Genomic DNA, 19927 nt, shown 5'->3' on the forward strand with positions numbered 1-19927 from the left:
TGATCAATTGTAAGAATAAACACGCAAATTTCTAACAACAACAGAGGCGGTTCTTGAAACAAGCTATTTATTTATTCATTTTTATTCGCAGTCATGAAACAAAAACAAGTTAGGTGTTTCCTAAAGTGAATCTTTAAGGTCAGAGCGGCTCCCGCGCATCGGCGGGGGCTATCGTCAGGTCGTCGTCCGAGTTTCTGGACACGTCGTGCTCATCCTGCACCGCTTGGCCATCCTCGAATAGCTTGGCCTTGGCTCGGCGGGATTTGATCAGGATGCCGTGGCCAGGACAGTCGCGGTCGTTGTTGTAGCACCTGTCCTTGCAGCACACGCGGCACAGCTGGAACTCGCACTTGGATCCCTGGGGATTGGCGCATTCTGAGCAGTATTCCAGGCGCCTTTCGTGCCGATGCTGGATCTGGGCATCCGTTTTGTTGGGTCTTCGCTGGCGCCTGCGCAGTTTCTTCATCCGCTTGCGGGAGATCTCCTTGCCGTCCTTGTCGAAGTACTGCCGCTTGGCTCTGTTGGGATCCTCAGCCTCGCGCACCTTTTCGGCAATCTTCTGGCGATGGGACTCGGGTGAGGCGCGTATGTAGGGTTGACACAGCCAGGGAGAAAGTGGCAGCTGTCGGAGATATTTGTGACTTATCAAACATTCCACTGTATTACAAAGATCCCTGCAAGTAACTTACGTCTTCCTCTGATCCGGCAGCCACTTGCTCGGGCTCGTATGGCACGTGGCCCTTGTGGAACGGTTCGTATTTCTCCCGCACCTGTTGCACGACGTTTTGGAATTGCACTAGCTGGTTTGCCGTGGCCAGGTATTGCCGTAGCTCGGAGTTCTGCCGGATATTCATACTACAAAAGGAAATAGGCACTTTAAAAACGAAGGCACTTAGTTTCGGTAGGGCAGAGCCTTACATGTGGTGGAAGAGCTTGAAGAGATGTCCTCGTATGAAGGAACTCGGGCACGGATAGAGCTGAACGAGCTCCAAGTACTCATGGGCCATTTGCCAGACGGGCGGTGAGACTCCTTGGAAGATGGCCGGATTGTGCAGATTGCCCTCGGCGCTCATTACGCCATCGACTCCCGTTTCGGCCAGGCAACGGTGTACGTCCTCCAGGCCCAGGATGTTTCCGTTGGCCAGCATTGGAATCTTGACGTGCTGCCGCACACTCTTAATGTAGTTCCAATCGGCCACCCCGGTCAGTGGACCCTTCTGCTCTCTCGTCCTGCCGTGGACAGTGAGGAGCTGGCAGCCGGCGGCCTCCAGCATCTTGGCATACCTAATGGTCTTCTCGAGGTCCTCGAAGATGCGAATCTTGCAGGTCACAGGAATGGCTAGTTGTGCGTGCAGCGTACTCACTAGAGTGAAATAGCATTAGTTCCATGTGCAATCAGGAAAGCGGAGCCGTTTCTACACACCAATCTCTGTCAGCAGCTCCCACTCGTCCTGCAGAAAGGACCCGTAGTGACCCCTCTTGGCAATGGCCTGGGGACAGCCCAAGTTGATGTCCACCGCATCGCAATGGTCTTGCGCCAGGAGGGCTGCATCCAGGATTTGCTGAGCATCGTTGCCGCAGAACTGGATGATCAGTGGCCTGTCCTCGGGACACGTCTGCAGAGCATCCTTGCGATACTTGGGATCTGTGGCAAAGAGGTTCGCATGGTACATGGGCGAGTAGCAGAGCTCGGCGCCATACCGCCGGCACAGCATTCGCCAGGCCAGCTCGCTCTGGTCCACCATGGGCGCCACTACATAGCGCGGCGATCCCAAGCAGGAGCGGTAGAAGTTGTAGCCTTTGGGCTTGCCAGGACTTTGGGCCGCGGCGTCGTCCTCGTTTACCATGGCGAGTTCAAATGAAATCTGGAAAAAAGGTGAAATGGATTAGCTCTAGGATTGTTCGGAACTTGGCAAGTCGATGAGAAAATTCACCCTGTGGCCAAACGACATTAGTCATCCTGCCGACGGGTTGACAAACACCCAGCAATGCAGTCTAATATTGTGGTTCGTTGCTCACCGGTCAGCAGAGGGCTGAATTTCCCAAGGCACCCACGCATTTTCCCAACCAGCAGCAGCTAATTAGCGACGCATTCGCGGCGAATGGGAGCGGCCGGCCGAGCGACTGGGAAAAGCTACGCACAGTTGGGCAAAGCCAAACTAATTTGCACTGAGCTCACACAGGACGAAAGGTCTCCCAAAGCCTACTAATTCCCTCGCTGACTTTATACTTTGTAAAATTAGATAAAATGTTGTTTTTAGATCTTCCCAGAATGGGACTAATGCATGAACCATCTGATAAGTTGGAAAATACTCTTTAAGTCTCGTTTTTTGCACCCATTTGTAATTTCACTTTCATTGCATCTGCAACTGCAATTGCAAATGCAACGCCTGCTGACTGCTTGCGTTTGCTCCAATTAAATTTCTTCAACGACTCCAGCGGCTTTTCTTTAATGCCTTTCCGTTTCGCTTTCGATTTTGGGCTTGGCCCAGGCAAAGAAGCGTGAAAATTGCGCTCTAAGTCAATGCACATCAACAAAAGCAACAATTGCAAGCAACAATTACTACAGCCTTAACACACAACATACAACTTACAACAATGTGCACTAATTGAGTTATTCAAGTTGTGCATGCAACTCAAAACTGAAAAGTTTAAGCCCTTCTCTGAAGCAGTTTATCGGAATTTTCGGATTGCGTTGCATTGCATGTGTGCCCCACAAGAAACAGAAGTTCCAGATACCTAAGAAGGTGCAGCATGAGGTCGTAAGGCTCTGAATTTCCATTAATTTTAGATTACTTTGCATAATCCTACTCTCATTAAGCAGGGCAGAGGTAGAGTGAAGTAACCATGTGACTACCAGCTTGGCAGTCTGTTGGTGACGAAACGCACCTGCTTCTTTGTGCACCCGAAAACAAGTATCTCTGTATCTCCGGCTATCGTTGCACAATAAGTTGCTTAACTTGGCCCGATTGTAAGTTTACTGGCAGAATAGTCGACGAGCTCAGTGAAGAAGACAAACTTTTTGCATTGAAAGTTTACTGACCGGAAACGGCATACAGTTTTATCAATGGCGAATGCCGATTCCCATCTATATGGTATTCTGGCCTTACTTCTGCCAGGACTTTTCTCTCCGACTTTTCCTGTTGCTCAGCTTTTTTCGCTGACAATGCACGGAGCCATTTCAAGGCAATGTCTGCAAGTAATTAAAGCTTCAATGGGCGGGAAACTGGGAAACTTTGCGGCCCCCGAAAGAAAATTGCATAAGAAGCGAACCGAACTAAAGTGCAGGCCCCAAAAAAGGGGCGTGGCTGCTGGCTTCGTTATAATTACGCCCAAATTACAACGCAGCTACCAAATGAGACGTCCACGGGGTCCTCCAGCAGCAGGAAGGGAACGAGCAGCCGCAGCTCTGGGCTCTGTGCTCTGGCAATTAGGAACTTTTCCGTCAGCGGAAGGCGTCGATCAACCCAACTGCAACATGAACAAGTCCGCATGGGAGGGCGGAAAATTACATTTCCCTTTTATTATTTATTTCCATAGAGAGGCACTTGCTTTGAAATATGCTCCATTCCAAATCTAGTCTTCGCCAAATACTTTCAGCTAACAATTCGTATATTCGTGATAGAACGATACTGAATGTATCTATTGAGCAATGATATTGGACAGTAGTCTTTTTTGCACTGGGTGCCAAAGTATATTGCAATTCCATCTAATCCACGTCCAGCGGGGCAACTTACATAGCGAAATGTGCAATTGCGGGGACCGCAGACAGTGGCACTTTGTTTTGCATCTGCCGGGTTCGGGAGCGACCAATTGAATCAGCCGCCGACACTGGCAATCGCCGTTCAAAGCTTTCGATTTCCGCGGCGCCGGGGCAGAGATAATTAATAATTTCCGCACCAATTAAGGCGGTCCAAGAGCCAGAGCAGTCTCGGCTTTCACTGGATACCCCAGAACCAGGTGCCGGCTCACCCGACCATAGCCACCATCAGCCCGCGGACACGACTCCAAGCCGCACATTGCATGGAAGCTATGGCCCTACCAACAAATTCGCAATGGGCAAAGGTGGTGGATTTATTCGGTGTTAGCCTTGGTCAGACGCCATAAAAAATGCAATGGTTTAGGAAAGGACACGCCAAGTATGAAATCCTGGGCACGGATCGAAAGATTCTAACTCCTTTTCTGCCACTGATGAAGATTGAATATCAGCTGGGCTATGATAAAAGTGCCGATGCCCCCAGTGGCCCCCTTCAACGCCTTCCATGATAAAATCGAGTGCCGAGTGCCACTCCAGACTGCAAACGAAGGGAGCTCGATAAGAAATGGGTATTGCGCAGAAATGTGAATGTGAATTAACTGGCTTGCCATTCAACGAGGCGTTTAATCCTTTCAACCAACAAAAATTGTTCAGGATGGAAAAGTGGGGAGTGGGTGACCTGCTGAGTTTGCCATTTCAACTTTGCCATCATCTCCACCTAATTCTTCCCTGTGGTTTTGTTTTTTCGAGGCTCCATCTACGTTCGCTTACACTGCGAGAAAAGTGGTTCTGGTAAACCTTTGGTGTTTACTCATGCTCTGGATCGGAACATTCATAATCTCGCAGTCAGTCCATTATGTGAATCTTACACTTTATCTGCTCGAAAATTCGAACCGCGACAAGCAAAAGGAAAAGGAAAAGCTAAAAGGGTCAGGGGGCATGGAGACAAGCTCACTCGAAATGATGATGGCAGCTCCAAAATATGACCTCATTTCCACACGCAGACACACACACACTTGGTTTTTCACGAGAATTAGCGAAAGAATAGAAAACCTCTATGGCAAATACGAAGCAGCTGACATGCTTATACACTCTACGCATGGCATTTTCAATGTTGCAAGAGGAGTTACTTGTATATTCAAAAATAACTCTTTATTTACTTAGCCGTGGTTTGTTCATTTGATCTATTGGATCCGAGTCAAGTGAAGTATTTAATTTGTATATGTGCATTGAGTGAGGGCAATAAAACTTCGGCTTCTCGAACTGCTGCTACTTTCCTTCGATTTCCGTGCTCAGCAGTGCAGTGAAATTTCAAGTGGTCAAGAGTGGGTTGCAAAAATGGACGGGGACTCTGTTCGGTGTGGTCGATTTGAGCTCAGGCTTCTCAGGGTCCTGTGGAAAACCTCCGCCTCATTCGACATGCAAGTGGGAACTCCCTGTGGCGTGATGGCAATCAAATTGGAAAATAAAAACTCTCTTAGCGTGCAGCCACAAAACGCAACAATATTTAAAACACACAACTAAATTTAAGGAGCAGCAGCATGGCAAGAACTGCGAAAATGATGTAAAAATCGTTCCTGGAATTTTTCTTTTAATGTGTTTGAAGTGATGAAAAGTGGTTAAAAACTTCCTGGTAGAATATGAACATGACCTAATTAAAAGAGGTATGGTTAAGCAAAGAAATCCGAAATATATTGCTTCGATCCATAATTGTATCCTGTTTTTTTTTCGATAGGACCTTAACTCGCCTATAAATAGTAGTTTAAACTTGGACTGAAACCTTTTTTGTGTCACTGTGAAGTAAACGCGCAATGGGTTAATGGGCGGACTTTTTTAGGTCCTTTAAGAAGCAAGGAGCATGTCCTTCACATTTGGAGTCCTCGCCTTTCTAGGCCGGGTCAAAGTCAGGGCAGCTGGTGGTCACACAAAAAAGGTGCCTAGATAACACATATATAATTAATCCAGAGTTAATGATTCAGGAGCTTCAAATGTGATACACATATAATTGCGCTCAAGTGCACGCCCCTCGAGCTTCGTTCCTTGAGTCCACAATCCCTTCGCTGACGTAATAGGCCCGAGTAAGAGGCCGAAGTGGGACTGTTTCAAGAACACGGCGATGGCGATAGAGGGGCAAGGACTCGAGGAGATGTGGCGACAATTTGGCGTCTTCGGCTGGCGTTTACCCGCCTGCGAGGCACAACCGAAAAGGGGGCAGGTTATGGATGCAGCGCCCTCAGCTTCGGATATGCACAGAGGGTGAGGTATGTTTGCTGGCACTGAATCTTTGGAGCGGTCACAAAGGAGGCAGCTTCCTTTACTATTCCATCTTGGCTCGTAACCTTGCACATTGGTTTATTAATTGATTCTTAGGCGAATCAATTACCTCAGGTTGAGGGTTCCTTGACGCAGTTCCTCTTATTCCAGTCTCAAGAGTGGCACGGTCTTTAATTTGTTTTTACCCTTTCGATGATACAACTGATTGGGCACTAATGATGCTTGTTGCCTGTCAGCCTCGAAATCCAGCTTGCACGGCAGAAAGACTTTCAAAATAGCAAAATATATGCTCAAAATATATGCTCTCTGTACATAGGAACTTGAGATGAGAAGCGACTGTGGGAGAGGAAGCGACTGTGGAGGAATGTGCAGTCACAAAATAGAAGGGTTGTCAGTGGGCCTCGTCTGGTAAATGGTATGTGGTATATGGTATGAGGTATGTGGTATATGGTGTATGCTACAGGGTCTGTATACGAAGGATGCGGATGAGCCTAGACCGCGTGGCTGTGCACTTAATTATATTTGCAAGCCAGACGATGATGGTGACGCTGACGGTGACGATGCCAAGCGAGGCCAAAAGACCAAATTGAACGTGAATTTTGTTGATTGACTTTCAGACTGGACGAACTAGTCAAGAAGTTGGCAATGGCAAAGGAGTGCTTTTCAGAAGGAAATCAAGATCGAGTGAAAGAGGAGCACTAGATTTGACATTAGTTATTAAAGAAATTCAAACACATGTCGGATACGAGCCATAAATACAACATTCGATCATAAAAGTTACCCTCTTTCTATTACAAATGCCAAACGAAACTCACTTGAGTGGGTGCGCTAGACTAATTGATGCTTTGTTGCTACTATTTTGTCCGCTGGTGTAGCGCACTCACACACACACGTAGGCTAGCAAACTGAGATACTCCACAATGTTTTATCCTTGGGCACTTACAGATACACACTCCTTGTCTTTATCTGTTGCAAAGTGAGGAGCAAACAAACAAGCCTAATGACACGTAGCCATAAATCCCCGGCATTTTATTGCCAACGCGTTAAGCTCTGCGTCTGTGTGGGTTAGGAGGTGCCAAGGTGTGTGTGGGCGTGTGTGTGCGTGTGTGGCATGCGTTTGATTTGTTTTGACGAGGCAAACACATGACACAGAAGACGGGCAGGAAACATAAAAAGACCACAACAACTTACCTTGTTCATTTACGTGCAAGTATATATTTGCATAAATAATAAAAGCAGAAAGCCAAAAGTGCCACTGCAGAGAAACCAAAAAAAGAGATTTCAATACTATCTTTTCCACTTTGGTTATCGATTAATTATATAGGGGGAATATATTAAAACTCGAAACATAAGTTGGGTTTTTGGTCAATTTTCGGTCATAATTACTCACGAAGAAATGAATGATATCCACAAATTAATTTCATGACTAATTTTAGAGTTAGTATATGTGTCATGTTTTACTCTCATTTTTTGTATTTGAAAAGTAGTGAGCCACTTACAAAAACCAGAAAATCGCGCATACGCAGCGTGGACAATGGTGAGCAAACAAGGCTGTAAAAAGCGCCAAAGCGACTCTGCCAGTGCGAGTTAAAGAGCACGATGAAAGCGGGAAAATGAGTCAAAGCCCCTTGGAAGCCATACAAACTATTCGCCATTCGGCTGGCCTGGTAAATATTTAAAATACCCATGAAAGGGGGTCAACAGTCGCCTCTAAGCGACGACAATCAGCAATGATGAGCCACCCATCGCCGCCTGCTTCCCAATGATAGTTTTATAGACACCTTGTTGTTGCCACATTTTGTTTGCTGCCTGTCGTTTTTATTTCACTTCTTTCAGTGTGCTCTTTTTGCGCTTTAAACTTTGTTGGGGCGGCGCACTTAGAGAACTAACAAAATGAAAGCAACTTCATGTTATTTTCAATTGAACAATTTTTATTTTTCGTTTATGGTACAAAGCATAGTCACATCATTTATAGCGTACTTTCTGGGGCTATAATCCTCGCTTATTTCCTGCACCCTGCACATTTTATCAAAATATATATGTTTTTCATAATCGTGCTTAATTGGCCTGGCTAAATTATTATAATTATTGTTTTACTCTTCAATCTTTCATTTGTTTTCGTACATTCTTTTCCCCACTCCAGTCTCATAAACATTTCTTTTTTATGTTTTTGTTTGTCTGTTCTCTTTGATAATTTGTTTAAGCTTAGGTTACAGATGGAAATGAAATCCAGAAGGGATACAAAAAGTCATTAACCAAATTGAAAAGCATATTAGACGGGTCTGCAGAGCGGTCGGATACACCTATGTCCTACCAATGTACCACGTTATGTCCTGAATATTCCACCTGGCTGATAATTCCACAAAAGAGCCGAGAGAAAAGGAGCCAGGAGAGAAGTTCGTTGAACCAACGAAAAGGGAAAAGCAAAGCAGCTGAAAATGTCATTCCAGGGCACAAGGCGAAACAAAGGGAGTGTGTGGGCCAAGTGGGCTTGGAGTTGGAGCCAACCTAACTACCATTGCTAATAGCAGTAAGGAAATGGTAAGCAGGGGGAGGAGGAGCAACTGTCTGTCCTGGTGAGCCTTCGCACCCAATTCAGGCCCAATCAATCATGATTCGTTTGTCCTACAGCCAACCAAGAAGTAAGGCCACTTTTCAGGGAAGGTGTTGCTCTTACACTTGAACAAATGGCCCTTGAAGTAATGCATTTTATAAAGTTATCTCGGTTTAAAATTATATACAGGTTAATTATAACGTAAAATGGCGTAAACAAAGAAAATCATTAAGTATTAACACAAAATAACTTATTAATTAAATCCAATTTAATTTCCAGTGTTTTCCCTGCTGTCTGCCAGAAATTAAGAACGTTTTCGGCTTGCATGTCAGAAAAGCATAGACTCGGATGGCAGAGAATGTTTTATAATTGATGCACGGCCATCACCAGGACGACAACTACAACCAAAGCAGCAGGAGCATTGCATTCGTTGCCATAGGGAAAGTCAGTCAAGTGGGAGCAGCCCCGCCCCCAATTTACCGAGAATATGCATACTTCTGCTTTATGTCTCGTAAACAAACTTCACCACCGGGAGCCAAACTGAAACCAAACTGAAGCCGAACCGAAAGTTCGAGGGTGTTGCCTGGCAGTCCGCGCTGCCACTTTTGGGGGCGTGGTAATAGCCAGAGGCTTGGGGGCAGGACACGAACAGGCAATTAAAGTCGAATATATTTTTATAAAAATAAATATCCGGTATATATCACCAGCATATACCCTTTAAAGCCGTTTCGAATTGGCGAATGGTATCGCCAAGTGCCATCAAATTTAAAATTTTCGCACACAAGCACACACAGAGCTCCCTGAAAAGTATGCAGAGGGTTTTGCTTGCGGAAATAAACGGGGGAAATGGAAAAGATAGCAAAATTGTTGCTCCAACTGTCTGTGCATTGAAAATCCACTTACAGTCGCTGCATTATGTTATTTTGAGTCATTTGCCAAGCGTCTGTCCCTTGTCTCTTGTCACTGAAAACGAATAGACCGAAGCCACCTGCAAAATGCATGTCAGCCGCTGGAAGTCGAGCCTTCCTTTGGATTCGGGCTCAATGACACCCTCCTAGCTTCTATCCCTCATCACCCGAATCCATGTAAGGATACCTCCGTGAGGCATCAACATTTGCAGGTGAGCCAACCCATTTATTTGACTGCATTCCGCCGACAGGCGGACACAACTCAAATTCGTTAATTGGAAACAACACTATGAAGAGCGCCTCGGATATCGGGACAAATTCAGTTTATTACTATTACTTTAGTGTCTTGAATATATTGAAAGGTCACAGCACTGCTTGCCAGTTTAAGAAAGTTCACCAAAGTTTAAGTTTGCGTGGAATAAAAGTAATTTGTTACTTGGGAATTGCGTGCCGAAGACACAGAATTGCCTGTTGACTTATTTACAACATTTTTGGATAGCTAAGTAGGCAATTAGCGAATGTATATGAAATTGGTTCCAAAAAAGGAACAAAAAACTGAAAGTTTGGATTAAGGGTAACATATTGATCCAGAATGGTCACTAGACAAGAACACTAAGCGCACTGAAGCTCGACCTCCAACTCAATGCGCACGTTTTGCACTCAAAGCGAATCTTTTCCTAGCAATCCATCTATCTGAATCCACTGCCACTCCCACCTGCTCGGCTTCAGCCGGTTAAAAATGGACTTTTCCCGCTGTCAGTTTCAATAACAAGAACCATGCGACTGTCTGGCGCAATAAAGAGGAGGAGCACCACCTGAATCCCAGAGTGTCATGTGCGTAGTCGTTACGACTGTCTGTCTATCCCTGCTTTTAAGCCCTGATAGCAGTTAGCAGTTAGCAGTCCGACTGACAACTGAGGAGGATGGGCTCATGCACTCATCCAATGCCGCTTTTGACGCGATTCCATTTCCCGGGTTCCTGTTCAATCCTGTCCCGTGTCTTGTTTTCCTGACTTGCGTCGCTTTAATTATTCAGCCTCGGAATATTTAATGGGCCGAGCGACAGTCGTCAAAATCAAGTAGAACAAGTAGACAATTGCCATCGTCGGTTTTTTGGCTGGGGTTTTCTCTGCACTTGAATTGAGATCGAATGAAAACATTTGCGTAACAATTTGGCAACATGCTGCAGTTGTGTCCTCGCCCTCGTCCCTTTTCCATCTGTTTGGCAGATACACGGCTACGCGGATTCAGATACAGAACGAAGCTTCAGCTGCAGATACAATACGTAATAAGCCGACGCCTTCGCCTGCACGTTTTCCAAAATGAAAATCAATACCAGCAAAGGGGTGGGGCGGAAAATGAGTAGAGTCACCCAGCTCGAACTCTCGAGCACATTCTGTTGCATATTTCATCAACTCAACTGCAAAGTCATTCAAAGGATGCGAAATACATGTTTAGTTTGAGTCAAATGTCATCAAAAGGGATTCAGTTGGCCAAACAGGAGCTTTCGAGAAATATGTATATAAAATGTCTTTCTAAAAACCGCTGGTCTAAAACTCTAATTAAGGTTTGTGAGAAAATATGTTAATGAAGCAACTTTAATGGAAAAAGAATAGTCTGTTGATTTTCTTAAAGATGACATAAAATAATGATTTAAGTTTGGAACTAAAATTAGGTTGGAAGTTCTAGAAATGTTCCAATTTTCATTTGACTAAGCAGCGAGGGACTATGATTAACCTTCTTAAAAGACTATCCCTACATTTGCAAGTAACTATTAAAGTTAAACTGTATAAATAAATCCGGATATCAACTAATAACTTTGCTACGTGATAGACCACTTAATATTCTGTCTCGGCAATAAATCCCATGTGTTGTATTACCTTTCCACACCAGACTCTTAATAAACCAAATATGCAATCGAAAAACTCAAACAAAGGAACTTTGACCAAAAGCGGTAATTAAGTTTGGCAATGAAACCGCATCGCATCAAAGGCAATTTCCTTCACTGGCCCCGACAGTTAACCACCCAATCCACTCCCTCACCCACTCTCCTCGTGCGTAATTGATTTTAGTTATGACTTTCAACGCTTATGTGCGGATTAATTGATTTCCGCAACTCCAACAGAACTGCTTGGGTTGCGGGGGACTATGGCCTAGGGGGGACTAAAGCTAACCTAAGAACTACGAGAAACACACACTCGTTTCTAGGTGCTGCTCGAATTGGAGCTGAGGCTCTGCAGCGAACTGTTGGACGCGGTCTTCCTCAGCGTTTCGCCTGCTAAACTGCACAGGTTCTGGACTAGAAGTGCCGAGGAGTTCGCAGATCCTGAGCTGCGATTGAGAATAGGCGAGGACATGGCTTTGGCCGGATTGGAGTTCGAGTTGGATAAATTCTGGTGGTGGTGCCTCAGGGGCTGCGGCGAGGTTGGATTCGAAAGGCCGGACTCGTGGATGGGCGACAGTGTGGGAGATCGTGTCCGCAAGAAGTGCTTCCGCCTCTGCCGGCGGTAGACATTCCCGAAACTGGGCAGCGTTCGACTGTTGGTCTGGCTGCTATGTTGACTGTGCTGCAAGTTGCTGGCGAACCCCAAGGTCTCTGCCAACTCCGCCAGCTCCTGGGAGGTCTGGTGCATTTTTCTCCTCGTTGGCGGTGGCAGGGCAGGCGGCAAGGTCAGCGTGTAGGTGGTCACGCTGTCGTCCCTTATCACGGATGTGGGCAGCAGCATCAGCTCCTTGTTGCCGCACGAAGGACTCGTGCTGGTGCTCAGATCGCTGCTCTCCAAGGAACTTCTGCTTGGCGAGCTTGCGGGCGGCGTTGGCGTGGCTGTGGAATTGGCATAGCCACGCCCGGCTGCCTGCAGTTGCAGCGGACGTATTTGATTTTGTTTGATGGCAGAGCCACCGATATTGTGGTGCTCTTTGGCAGCGATTCCATGGTGGGGCCCATGGCGACAGCGTGGCCTTCGATAGCGTCCCAGTAGACGCAGCATGTAGCGCAGACGGGAACTTCTCGGTGGCGTGGGAGTGGCTGTTGTCGCCTTCAGAGGGAGCTCCTGATCCAAGCCGCCGTTTAGCGTGCGTATAAACTGGATAGGCAGCTCCTGGGTGTTTAGCTTGGCTGCTGCTGCTGCTTCCTCGCTTTCGCGGAACGTTAGGGCAGCGAGGAGGTCATTGGGCAAGTCGGGGCTATCGGGAACCGCGGCGCAGCAATTCCATTTCCTGCGCCACCGCTGATGCTTTGAGATATTTCCGGCTGCTGTGGCCGAGGCGGAGGAGCCGCCTGTTTGACTGGTCAGTGTGCGAGTGCTACTACTTCCGCCGGCGCTGCTCACAGCTCCTGAAGATCCTGTCCCTGGTCCTGATCCTCTTCTAAGACGGAAAGTGCAGAGGGTACACTGCTCGGTGTACTGCAGATACGTCGCTGGTCTCAGGTGACGCGGCTCGGCTGAGATCAGCGATCCTTTGGCCAAGCTGACCCTGCGCTGCAGGGAACTAGCGGCAAAGCTAGAGCAACAGTGGAAGCTACTCAGCGTATCCGGCTCAACCTGGACTTGCGGAACTTCCTCCTCCAGCATCGAGCAAACGTAGATGGCCTGCCCGCTCTGGTGAAACTCCCTGGAGCTGGCACAGCAGTGCAACCGCAGGGATTGCTCCGTCTGACCAACCGATTCCTGGGAGTGCTGGCTGGGATGTGGGGCACTGGAACAGCAGTAGAGCTGCTGACCTCCTGGTAAGGACTTGGACGGATTATGTGGCTCGGGCAACGAAGCCGAGAAGTGTACGTTTCCATTTTTGGGCGCTCCTACGCTGTGAGCTCCCTCCAGGAGCTGCTTGCTCTTGGCATCCTGGGCCTGACGGTGATTCCTTATGTATTCATAGGTGGTCAGTCCCAGGAACGAGATGTAAATGTGAAAGAAGCACAGGTGGAGCAGCAATCCCGCACTCACGGCGGCAAGCAGTCCCAGAACTCCCAGAAGAAAAAGGAAAATGGTTTCGTTGAATCCGATTCCGGCCACTACTGGCTGCGATAGGGTGTGATTAGTGGGGCTAATCCCAGGCTGCGTTGTGCTTGCTTCTATGAGAGCTGTAAAATTCTCCAGAAGGGTGGGCAGTGTTGAGATGGTCATATTTTCCTTCTCCTCGTCCCAGGTTTCCTGATGCTCGTCCTCCTCCGAAGGGTGCTGCTCTATTAGCATCATGGTGCTGTTGCCCAGGCTCAGGGTGATGTTTATGTAGTCGCCGCTTTCGATTGGGTGGCTCGACTCCGTGGGGCACCAGTAAAAGCTCAACCACTCGGGCTGGACGTAGTAGAAGACGATTTGGGCCACCACGGCGGCCACGATGACCAGGGTGGCCACCACAGCGCTGACCACGCACATCAGAAAGGCCACATAGTTACGCGATCCGATGCAGTGGTTCAGCCACTTGCAGTGGTGATCAAACTTGCCCACGCACTTGTTGCACACGGAGCAGTGCTTGGTGCGGCTGGAGGAGGTTCGGATGTTGCACAGATGGCACCTTCCGTTTTCTATCACGTGACTGTGCTTCGACCGGTCAAACTCCGGGACAATCCGATCGTTGCGATGCACTCGCCGCAGCTCCTTGTCCGCAGGATCTGTGAGTAAGGCCGTCAGATGAGAGGCAATGTGCACCAGATAGAGCCCGGTGATCAGACCGTAGAGTGGTCCTTGGATGCGGGCATGAAAGGCCGGAATGAGGACCCAGTAGCTAGCCACTCCAAACAGAAGGAGCACCAGCCAGCCAAAAAGCTGGAGAGGATGCAGTGGCAGCTGCAATCCGTGGAGGCGTCTACCCTTCCGATGCTGGACATCAGCGATGTTACTTTGGTAGCTTACCAACTGCGACAGCCGGCACAAGTGGAGGGGTTTCTTATTTGGCTCACCGTTCCCCTGGTCACCGAGAATAGTGTTTTCTGTAGAATGGGGATCACTTCCCAGGGAATGGGGTTTTCTGACCGGAGAGACTACTCCCTTTGCGGGATTTTCGCTGTGCGACTCCGTCAAGCTGGCAGTGCTGATGGTTATGATGTGATCCGTCTCCGTCCCGACGCCGTAGGCTCCTTTGGATGCCGACTTTAGTCCAGCTGCTGTTGTGGACATTGTGCTATTGGGCCTGGAGAAGATGGCTCGGATGATGATGATGATGATGTGTGAATGATGAAAGGTCCTGCTTGACAGCTGCACATTACATTTAATGCTAAGCCACGCCCTCGACGAATGATGCAATCCAACAATGGGAGGAATTCATATAATTCCCAACTGATTTTCCAGCATGTTTTGATGGATTGATGGCGGATTATAAACGCGTATTAGGCATCGTTAAACGGTTTCAAGTTGTTGCTTTAGAGTCCAATTCAATGCTTTTTTATCGTCTTTCTTTTTGATTTGCTCTTCTTCACTTTGCCTAACTTTTAATATTACATCCTTTGATTGGCTTTTCTTTTACAGGCGCCGACCTTTTTTTATTAACAATCCGCTTCACTACGGCTTTTGTTGTTGATTTTGTGCTCTCCGTCACACACATACACACAGTTTTATAGTTATGATTTCAATTCTTCCATTTGTTGTTGCGAAGTACAAATGGCGCAGTTAACGGTTCGTACGTATATTTATTTCCTTTTTTCGCTTTTACACTCAAGTCCACTTTGTTGTTGTCGTCCCTGAGAGGGGGTGGTTACTCTGGCAGCGGGCGCAGAAAAACAGGATGTTCGCCACCCCCCTTTTTGCGGAATTCTCGCTACGGTTTTCCTTCTCGTTTTGCTATTTGTTTGTCTCCCACACATATACAGAGACAGGAGAGCGCAGGGAGGCAGGGGGGCAGGCACGCATGGACGTCCCGAGTTAAAATAACAGTAAAACAGGCGATGGCATTCGCGCTTACCGTTACTTAAGCGCACGAAAACGAACAACCGACTCCTTCGACCGACGCGACCAAACGAAACAACTCTACACAGAGTAACCAACTTGGAAGCTCGTTTTGTCGACTTGAAACGAACAGTGCTGCAGCACTCAGAGAAATATCGACTTGAAGTGCCAAACTGATACATTTAATGCTTCCATTAAATTCTAGTGAAACGTGTTTTTTTTTTATAAAGGGATGAATTCCATAAAGTCTCATAAGTTTTATGTAAAACACTATATTTATATTTTTAAGTAATATTTTTTTGAGTGCGTTTCATGTTCGAAACGGTTTGACGACCCTTTGGCATTGCTAAAGCAACCGAGAGTCGCTTATTTCTGTTGTCTAACAAAGAATGCTGGGTTTAAAAACAGTTGCAAATGCGGATTAAAAAATTTTAATTGAATAATTAACTAAAACAAAATTTTGTAAAAATATTAAGACTGAACTCTACAATTTATGTGCTTTAATTAGTTTTGGAGTCTGGCGAGTTACACTTGTAAACTGTAACGATGCAAGCTAGTGTTCCAAGCTCAAGCTCTCTCTTGTGGTTCGAAGTCGCTCTCAAACACCGAGCCGAAAGCTTCGGCTGATTGAAAACGGAAAGCCCCCCGTTGAACGACGACGCTTTTCAATCTCAGTGGCAAGCAACCAGATGAGGGTGAAAGAGAGAGTTGAGACAGCTGTGTGCGGTTTTGCCGGTACCGTTATTCGGATGAAAGTTATGAGTGGGGGTGGGTTTTCATTGGAGGGGCTTTAAGTTAAAGGCCACCCACACTCAATATTGTGGCAACAAAAACTGTATAAAGTAATTTTGTTTAAACTATTTAGAAGAATTTACTTCGCAAGTCAAAAGCCAAGACATATTGTTCATAACTTGCATAAGATAGCTTGACAGCCGACCACTTGTTATATTACTACTGTTTATAATGACTACTAGATAGGGAGCTAGAGAATGCGGTCTCGATCAATGTTAAAGCACTACTTTTGAATTAAAAAAAATATCTAGCTATTTATCCGAACGACTCACGCAGCCATCCCTTGGGACCCATATACCCATACAAAGGAGGAAGTAACTATTTTGAAACGCAAAAGGGACAGAGGAACAAGGAGAACCACTGGCAATTGGCACGCACCTTTCATTTTGCCGCAAGAGTTTGCCTGTTTTGGGATGCCAGCACCATCGACGGGGGAGCGGAAAGTGTAAGGGGGTGTCCCCAGGTGTTAGATGAGATGGAAAGCACACTCGAGAGAATATTTGGAGCACGTGCTGCAGCAAGTACATTTCAGCACTTGATGTGATTTTATTTACATGGAAGATGCACGACGATAAGTGAGAGTCGGTGTGGGTGGGTGTCCTCTTTCAAGGAAAGCCCCACGCAGACTTGCCGGCGCCTGACCAAACGATTGGTAAATATTTATGCCCGAGATGTCCGCAATCTAAAATCACCCACAGACGAGAAACTGGGTCACCGGTCGCAAAAAGCGGGTGGAACACAAGCCCGGATGGAGACAGCGGCATATTAAGAAATTATGGCTAGCCGGGGATTTATGTAAGCCAAACTAACGCCCGGGAATCTGCTGGAGCCAAAGTAATGACGGCTACGATCCCGATGAGGCCTCCTAAGATGGGAACACAGACTCATTCAGATAGCCATAAAACTGAAAGAAATGCACGGATACACTTGGTTGCTAAAGAATATATATATATGTATATTATATATAAAATCTCTATTACTACGTTGCAAACTTTCGACTAAAGTCAATAGTAGGCGGCTGCATTATATTTAATGAGGCACTACTCGAAATTAGTTTTCCTGAAACGCTCAGAGAATAAATGTTAAACACAATCATCTTGGGGCACATAAAGTTCAAAGCGACAAGATGATTGATATTTTGTCGCTACCGCGGCGGAATAAGGTGTCCGGGAACCCGGCCCTGCTGAAGATGATCTCCTACAAGACTGGACTACCCATCAACAGTCTGCCCGGATGGGAGCTGATTCCCCTCAACTGCAAACTACCAATGCTCAAGTGTCCCGGCAATCAGGTCATATTCTCCAAAAACAAGATCGGCCAGGACGTAAGTGCAGCCAGTAGAAATTAGCTAGAACATTATAGCATAAAATATATGTATATATCATAAATTTACTTCAGTTCAAGAGCGGCAAACAGGAGTTTGAGTGCTCCGTCACCGAGCACATCCCGGAGTACAATCCGCTACACGACTCCAACCTGAAGACGTTCTACTCCAACGAGCGCAATCTGAAGCGGTTGAGGGAGAACGGTGAGATAACGCAGGACAACGATGTCATCTGCAACCTGAAGGACTTCAATCAGCATCGCCAGGAGCTGCACAAGTCGCAGTTGTACTATATTTTACAGGCATACAAGCGGCGCGAGTCGGAGCAATATGATCGAATGCTGATCGCCAACGCGGAGTCCATCACCAAGAAGGATCACCAGAATCTCGCAGCCCGCCACCAATGCACCGAGGAGGTACTCGCCAGAAAGAAACTACAGGAGCAGGAACGCCACGAAAGGAAGGTCCATCTGCTGAATATCACATACGAGAAGTTTAAACGCTTGGAGAACCTGGCCTCCATGCAGAATATGTTGCTGGAGCACCGCAAGATGCTCACCAACATGCGTGTAGCTGCCCACATCAGCATGTGCCAGGATCTGATGAGAAAGCTGTTGATCAAGCAAAAGAAGCTCTTCCAGTTCAAGAAGGATCGTTTCAACAAAAACATGCGGATCCTGAGGAAGCAGAGGCTGGTGAAGAACACCGAGCACCAGATTCAGTCGTGGAGGAAGCGACTCGATGAGCGAATTGCCAATCAGCGCAGGATCGAATACCTCCTACAGGAGGTGGAAAAAGAGCGAGCGGCATTCATCGACAGGCACAAGGCTCATTACAGGGAAAAGTGGCAACGCATTCAGGACGAGATTAAGGAAAGAGCCCAAAAGGCCGTCGCTGCTCGTCAACCCAAGAGGAAGCGCCGCAAGAAGAAGAAGAAGTCGATACTGCAAGAGCGGAAGCCATCCTTCTGCGATGAGTACCAGGCCACCTTTGAGGGATTGCTAGACAGTGACCTGTGCTACGCCTTGAATGCAGCCATTGCCATGGAGGGGCAGACCGCCCTCAGCTTCGCACCAGACGACCCCATCTACAAGGCGGCACAGTACATACTGGACTACATCATTTCTGGCTTAAACGAAGATCTCAGCGAGGACGAGTGCGCCTTGCAGGTGCTGATCTCGCGCATTAAGGACTTTGTCTGCGATGCAAAGAAATACGTGCATTACGTAAGGTTAAATTGCAGTTCCACTTGGCAAACCCTAATTTGTTCCTCTTACAGAAAGCCTATCAGATCATTGGATTCGCCAGGGACCACAAAGCCATGGAAGTGCCGCCGTCGATGATCAAGCAGCCGAAGAACCACTCGCGCGCCTCCCACGTGTCGTTTAGCGGCGTGGCCAGCACCATTGGCGTGGGCAGCTACGAGATTCATCCGTTCGTGGACATCCGTCCGTGCAGCGAACGTCGGCCCACTCCGGCGGGATCATTGGCCTCACTGGTGGTCAGCCAGATCGGGGAACAGGTTATACAGGACAAGGTGCGCCTGCCGCATCTAAATCGCAACCAGATTGTGTTCATAGAGAACTACTTGGTGAAGTTCAAGCGGGATCTACTGGTGGGTCTGGACAAGCTGGTCTTTGCAGCGATTCAGTGCCACTTCGAAAACCGTATGATGGAGGTTCGCGAGGAGCTCCTGCTGCTGGACAGGAACTATTTGTTCGACCAGATTGCCAGGGGCATCCTCAGCTATGCGGTTAACCCGCTCAACTATCAGTCAGTGCTAAAGCTGGCCGTGAGCGTCCTGTCCTGTGAAATCATCTGGGAGCTGCAGCAGACGATGCTCAAGCCTGGCATCGATCCCCGGGGCCAGAATCACCCAGTGTCCTGCGGCACCGAACAGGAACGCGAGGCCCTGGCCCTCTGCACACCCTAGGATCCTGTCAAGCGGACATGAGAAGCAGAATTGCATCTTAGGCGGAATACCTTAGCTCTTGCGCGATGTAGCCCTAAAAAATTACTTGTATATTAAGTTTCCGAGGCACTTAGGTATATTCAATTTCGAAAGGATGTCCTAAATTTATGTACTGTGCTTTCTTGTTGGTTTAAAATGCTTTCTTATAAATAAGTTGCGTGTATCTCTAAAAATCAGACACCTGTGTTCTTTGGTAAGAAACTCAGTGCTCTTCCGGTTTGTTTGCGGAAAACGAATAAAGTTAAGTAAACGCACTCACCCTTGTCTCTGCTCAAAATGTTTTCACTTCGTTTCATATGTTTTTGCTAGTAAACACTATTAATTTGATTTTTATTTAAAAGCGTGGAAGCAACAGCTGGCAAAACACAGTACCAGGGGTGGATAAGCAAATACATTTCGATAACTAGGGCTGCCCAAGCCCTGGTTATTATCGATATTACATTAATTTGAATCAAATAGAT

The 19927-nt window shown here is 47.1% G+C and overlaps 3 protein-coding genes across 4 annotated transcripts; 1 reads left to right on the forward strand and 2 right to left on the reverse strand.

The window, feature by feature from the left end:
• Positions 1-28: 28 nt before the first annotated feature.
• On the reverse strand, positions 29-19869 carry LOC6526274 (tRNA-dihydrouridine(16/17) synthase [NAD(P)(+)]-like). 2 transcript variants are annotated; one of them, XM_015197866.2, is made up of 5 exons: positions 19726-19869; positions 1424-1865; positions 919-1363; positions 690-855; positions 29-622 (listed from the first exon to the last, which is right to left on the reverse strand). In XM_015197866.2, exons 2-5 carry the CDS (start codon positions 1845-1847, stop codon positions 140-142), a joined length of 1518 nt encoding a protein of 505 aa, XP_015053352.1. In that variant the 5' UTR covers positions 1848-1865; positions 19726-19869; the 3' UTR covers positions 29-139. The 2 variants fall into 2 exon arrangements, with proteins under 2 accessions (XP_015053352.1, XP_002087396.1); XM_002087360.4 differs by lacking the exon at positions 19726-19869 and adding an exon at positions 2020-2180.
• On the reverse strand, positions 7942-15460 carry LOC6526275. The gene has a single exon (XM_002087361.4). It carries the CDS (start codon positions 14611-14613, stop codon positions 11698-11700), a length of 2916 nt encoding a protein of 971 aa, XP_002087397.1. The 5' UTR covers positions 14614-15460; the 3' UTR covers positions 7942-11697.
• LOC6526276 lies at positions 17186-19639 on the forward strand. The gene is made up of 3 exons (XM_002087362.4): positions 17186-17494; positions 17569-18720; positions 18774-19639. Exons 1-3 carry the CDS (start codon positions 17297-17299, stop codon positions 19425-19427), a joined length of 2004 nt encoding a protein of 667 aa, XP_002087398.1. The 5' UTR covers positions 17186-17296; the 3' UTR covers positions 19428-19639.
• Positions 19870-19927: the final 58 nt, after the last annotated feature.

This window comes from Drosophila yakuba, chromosome 2L (assembly GCF_016746365.2).
Source record: "Drosophila yakuba strain Tai18E2 chromosome 2L, Prin_Dyak_Tai18E2_2.1, whole genome shotgun sequence".
NCBI classification, from domain to species: Eukaryota; Metazoa; Arthropoda; class Insecta; order Diptera; family Drosophilidae; genus Drosophila; species Drosophila yakuba.

Bases quoted from the DNA above. Each gene is read 5' to 3' on its own strand.
- LOC6526274 (XM_015197866.2), bottom strand. From the start codon at position 1,847: ATGGTAAACGAGGACGACGCCGCGGCCCAAAGTCCTGGCAAGCCCAAA. The intron at 1,364-1,423 runs GTGTGTAGAAAC...ATTTCACTCTAG, and splicing joins GGAGCTGCTGACAGAGATTG to TGAGTACGCTGCACGCACAA. The intron at 623-689 runs GTAAGTTACTTG...TATCTCCGACAG, and splicing joins CTGCCGGATCAGAGGAAGAC to CTGCCACTTTCTCCCTGGCT.
- LOC6526275 (XM_002087361.4), bottom strand. From the start codon at position 14,613: ATGTCCACAACAGCAGCTGGACTAAAGTCGGCATCCAAAGGAGCCTAC.
- LOC6526276 (XM_002087362.4), top strand. From the start codon at position 17,297: ATGATTGATATTTTGTCGCTACCGCGGCGGAATAAGGTGTCCGGGAAC. The intron at 17,495-17,568 runs GTAAGTGCAGCC...AATTTACTTCAG, and splicing joins AAAACAAGATCGGCCAGGAC to TTCAAGAGCGGCAAACAGGA. The intron at 18,721-18,773 runs GTAAGGTTAAAT...TTCCTCTTACAG, and splicing joins CAAAGAAATACGTGCATTAC to AAAGCCTATCAGATCATTGG.